Consider the following 4,709-nt stretch of genomic DNA (forward strand, 5'->3'; position numbering starts at 1 on the left):
TGACGACGATGACGATGCGATCTGTCGGGACGCGACGGGCGACGGCGGTGCGGTGGACGCGCGGGGGACGGCGAGGGACGCGCGCGCGCGGGGCGGCGACGGAGGCGGCGACGGGGACGGACGCGGAAACCGCGCGGGCGAGGGTGGAGACGGTGAAGGCGGTGGTGAAACCGCGGGGTGGGTTGAGAAAGGAGTTCGCGGACGAGAGATCGCTGGCGACGCCGCGCGAGGATAGTAAGGTGCGAGAGTTTTGGTTTCCGGTTATGTTTGAGAGCAAGTTTAAGGAGAATGACGACGAATTCGAGTTCAATTTGCTCGATGAGATGTGGGTGCTGCGGAAATTGACGGGATCGGAGTACGTGTGCGAGAGTAAGAAGAGTCGGAGAACCTTATCCACGGGCGTGAAAGACGGTCTCGTCATGGTGTGGCCGGGCACGTGCGAGGCGCCGACGGAGCAACTACCGTCTCACTTTGCGCCGCCGAGCGGGTACACGATTCACGCCGAACTGATCATCGATGACGTCCCGGTCGAGCACGGGTTGCTCATGGAGAATTTGCTCGATCTCGCGCACGCTCCGTTTACGCACACCGGTACGTTCGCCAAGGGTTGGGGTGTGCCGAACATGGTGAAGTTTGCTTCTAGTAAACTGCGCAAGTCGGGCGACGGGTGGCACGATATGGGAAATTTCTTGGCGAACGGTAAAAGCGAGGGAAGCTGGAAGCCGTATCCGATCGATATGAAGTTTTTGGCGCCGTGTATGGTGGACAGTCACATCGGTTTGGCGCAAGCTGGCGCCGTCGGTAGCGGCGCGCAGTTCAAGGAGGGCGTCACCGCGGACGAGTGTCCGAAGCACTTGCACCAACTCCACGTGTGCTTGCCCTCCGCACCCGGGCGCACGCGTCTACTTTACCGCATGTCACTTGATTTTGCGAACTGGGCGCAGTACATCCCGGGTATCGAGATGATTTGGACGGAGATGGCGAACCAAGTCCTCGGCGAAGACTTGCGTCTCGTCGTCGGTCAGCAAGATCGCATGCAGCGAGGCGGTCGAGTCTGGGCTCACCCCGTGGCGTACGACAAGCTCGGTTTACATTATCGTCGCTGGCGCAACGTCATGGAGGGCCGCGACGTCGAAGAGTGCGAGGTGGAGATGTCTTGAGCTCTCGCTCGCCAGCCACTCGCCGCGACGCGTCGTCGGAATTAATACTTTTAGCCCAGAGACGACGCGATGACTCGACGACGCACGTAAATTTAACTCACAACGAGCCGTGTAACTTGATACCTTTTGATTTCGTCCACCTCGAGGTCTGCGGCGCTCGTCATTCGTCTCATCTCACCGCCCGCGGGCCAACCGGTCTGGCTGAAAAATGTCAAGACCCACCCCGCTCCCAACCGTCACACCCGACGCATCGCCCAACCGTCACACCCGAACGCACGATTCTTCGAAATATTCGATGCCGGTCGACCTCCCCGCCGCGAGCATGATCGACTCCAAGCGCGCGTTGCAATTCACCGCGGTCACCGGGGTTTTCTACGCGTCCTTCTTCATCAGTGAACTCCCGAGTGCGTCGGAGCGCGTCGACCAACGACGCGCACCGTTGTTATTTTTCAACAATTGAATCGTCTCTTCAAGATTCTTCGTAATTTTCAGACGGTTTCCACGCGTGGATCTCGATGAGACGCGATGCATCGGGCGCGAAGGAGTACACGGGAGGTGACTGACGCGATCGCGTTTTCTTGCCGATCGCAGCGTACGCGACGCCCATGAAAAAATTTTATGCGCTCGAGCCAACGGCGGTGACAGATTTCTTCAACAACGCGTTCGGCGTCATGTTGATGTGGGCGTGCATGCAGGCGTTTTACGTCGCCGCGAAAGGCAGTGCTGGGCTTAAAAACCGATTCGTCGTCGCGAACATCATCGCCGCGTTCTCCCGGGCGACAGTGCTGGCGTGCCATGGGTCGAAGGATCGCGCCGGCGGCGGGATGGTCGCCTCGGAGCACAAGCTTGGCTCCTTCATTGCCGTACTTACCATGTTTCTTCTCGCCGAAGCCGTGCGCGTCGACAGCAACTTAGTCCCACTCCGACACTGGATCAAGGACTCCAAGTCCCTCAAGCAAAAGATCATCACCATCGCTTTGCTCATGGAGTTTTACTACATGATAATTCTCCACTTCGGCGACGTGACTGTTTGGTTCTCGCCGAAGGTTAAAGCCACGGACTATCTCGCCGTTCACTGGACCGCCACTATCGGATTCATGAAATGGCTTCAGACCATGATCATGTTCACCGCCGCCTCGAACAGCGACGTTCAAACCGTCGCCAAGTTTGACGCCCTGAGCACCCTCACCATGCTCTACGTCATGCGCAAGCACCAAGCCGTGTTCAAGGCGGCCGAGTTCTCCAAGCACTTTACCATGACCGTTGCCCGTCTTGGCATCACCCTCTTCGCCGCCTTCTAAGCGCTTATAAGCTTAACCGTCATTAATAATATTTCTCCGCACCTTGTCTGGCACCAGTCGCGGGCGCGACCGCACTGCGCCTCTCCCAAAATGCCCGACGTCCTCGGCCCGGGCGACGGCGATGCGTACGAACGCGTGCGATCGTTCCACTACGACGGGTTCGTCGTGGATGACCCGGAGATCCTCCCCGAGGCGCTCCACGACGACGTCGCGCGCGCTTTCGATTCGCTCTTGCGCGAGGGTGAGTTCACCCACGACGTTTTATCGGCCGGAAACAAGGTCTCGCGCACGTTCGTCACGCGTACGCTGCTCGGAGATAGAGGGACGACGTACCACTACCAGAAATTGCGACTTTTCGCGCAGCCTTGGGACGGAGAGAAGCGGTGGGAGTACGCGACGGCGCGACGGCTGAACGAGGCGCTGACGCGGAGGACGCGAGAGATTTTAAGAGGGACGCGGCACGGAGAATCGGAGTGCGAGTACAACGTCACGCTGATCAATCGCATGGACACGCGAGAGGAGAGTGAGGTCGCGCTGAAGGACGAGGCGCTGTTCGATTTGGGGACCACGTCTGTGTCTTGGCACAGCGACTCTTCGCTCAGGGAGAATTCCACCGTGGCGGTGTACAGCACGGTGGATGATCCCGAGAGGGCGGACTGGAGCGTGGCCCTTCGAGCTCTGGGGAAGCAGTGTCCCGCGCTTCGCGTGCCGCTGAAGGACAAGGCGACTTATTACATGTGCGGGGATTTCAATGCTACGCACCATCACGCCGTTCTCACCGGTTCGAGTGCGAGATATAGCTCGACTCATCGCGTGGGCGTGGTCGAAAAGGACACATTTCAGTATATTAAGAGGCGGTGTCTCGAAGCGTTGGCTTTGATTCCGGATTTAGAGAACAAGAGCGCGAGTTTAGACGCCAAAAAGATCCAACTATTGGCTGAAATTCATCGCGAGGTTGAATTCCAATGGATCAGGATGTTCCATCTACAGGGAGATACGCACGCTCGTCAGCATAAAACGTACTGGACTCAACGTATTGCGGAGCTGACGGAGGCTTGGGATCGCATGGAGGCGTGCTTCCGCGCCATATTATCCAAGTTGAAGCTCTCGCCCGAATCGACTCCGCAACCGAGCAGGGCTTACTCAATGATGCTGTACGCGATGAAAGAAGTCAAAGAGCTTCGCGACGAGCACGTGAAGAGAATTAGTGCGTCCGCGTACGCAGCACTGCCGGAGTCGCAGCGACCGGTTGATCTTCCGCAATACGACGACACGTCGCCGCTGCCGTTTGAACTTAAACCAGTCATCTATTTTGTAGAAGCCGAGCAGGCAAAGCTCAAGGGCGAATCGTGAAACTATTATTGTTACAACATACAAGCTAGTATTGCAGCTGTATTCGGAAGATACCGTCTCCTCATGAATAATGTGACAAAAATTGGCTTTGGCGCGTCTTCGCACCACGAGCGGTATGTTTATTTCGGCAAAGCGGATCCTGGTTGATGTCCATCTCTTCATCTCACTTATACTCTCTCACGCGGCGCTTCGACTCATGTCTCGTCTCCTCACCATAACAGGACGAGCTCAACTTTCTCGTTGTGACGTCGTCGTCGCTTCCATTTGTCGTCGGACCGCTTCCTCGATCGCTATCCCCAGCCTCAGCTTTGTTCTTCTTGCGCATCGAACGAGTATCACCGTCCGTGTCATCCAGCCCCTCGGTCGACTCCGAGCTGAACTTTTTCCTCTTGAGATTGATTCGATATTTTTGCAAGTGTGAGGCAACGTTCTCGCGAGTCAGTCCTTCGACGTTCATGATTTTCATGATTGACTTTGGCACCGCCGCGTCGACGCCAAGTTTTTCAACCGCCGCGACGAACTGCGCGTGAAGCGCGGGGGTCCAAACGAGCCTAGCTCTCTTCCTCAGTTCGCCCGTCGCGACGCACCCACCGCTCAAGCTGGGCCCGTAGAGACTTTGGAACTTTGCCGGCGCCGGCCCGAGAACCGCCGCCGTCGCCGCCGCCGCCGCCATCTGCACGTACATCAACCGATGCGGCACCGCGAGCGCGTACGTCTTATACGCCTCCGCGTACATCACCGGATGCACCGCCGCCATCGGATGCACCGCCGCCATCGGATGCACCGCCATCACCGGGCGCGCCCCATCCCCGCGCGCCGAACCCGCGTCGCCGCCGCCGCTGCGCGCCGACGACGCGTCCCGCGTCCCCCTCTCGCGACCCCTCCGAGCCCCCAC

At 58.3% G+C, this 4,709-nt stretch overlaps 4 protein-coding genes across 4 annotated transcripts; 3 read left to right on the forward strand and 1 right to left on the reverse strand.

Moving 5' to 3' along the window:
* Positions 1-8: 8 nt before the first annotated feature.
* Positions 9-1,160, forward strand: OT_ostta12g01390 (Pheophorbide a oxygenase; the record flags this gene model as incomplete). The annotated part of the gene is made up of 1 exon (XM_003082241.2): positions 9-1,160. The coding sequence occupies one exon, from the start codon at positions 9-11 to the stop codon at positions 1,158-1,160; it is 1,152 nt and encodes a 383-aa protein (XP_003082289.2).
* A 295-nt stretch (positions 1,161-1,455) lies between these two features.
* Positions 1,456-2,461, forward strand: OT_ostta12g01400 (unnamed product; the record flags this gene model as incomplete). Its single annotated transcript, XM_022982855.1, has 2 exons — positions 1,456-1,564; positions 1,752-2,461. 2 exons carry the CDS (start codon positions 1,456-1,458, stop codon positions 2,459-2,461), a joined length of 819 nt encoding a protein of 272 aa, XP_022840076.1.
* Positions 2,462-2,551: 90 nt separating this feature from the next.
* On the forward strand, positions 2,552-3,814 carry OT_ostta12g01410 (Alpha-ketoglutarate-dependent dioxygenase FTO,C-terminal; the record flags this gene model as incomplete). The annotated part of the gene is made up of 1 exon (XM_022982856.1): positions 2,552-3,814. One exon carries the CDS (start codon positions 2,552-2,554, stop codon positions 3,812-3,814), a length of 1,263 nt encoding a protein of 420 aa, XP_022840077.1.
* A 163-nt stretch (positions 3,815-3,977) lies between these two features.
* OT_ostta12g01420 (Myb domain, plants) lies at positions 3,978-4,589 on the reverse strand (the record flags this gene model as incomplete). Its single annotated transcript, XM_003082243.2, has 1 exon — positions 3,978-4,589. The coding sequence occupies one exon, from the start codon at positions 4,587-4,589 to the stop codon at positions 3,978-3,980; it is 612 nt and encodes a 203-aa protein (XP_003082291.2).
* Between the last annotated feature and the right edge of the window lie 120 nt (positions 4,590-4,709).

The sequence above is a fragment of the Ostreococcus tauri genome, assembly GCF_000214015.3.
Source record: "Ostreococcus tauri WGS project CAID00000000 data, contig chromosome 12, whole genome shotgun sequence".
NCBI lineage: Eukaryota > Viridiplantae > Chlorophyta > Mamiellophyceae > Mamiellales > Bathycoccaceae > Ostreococcus > Ostreococcus tauri.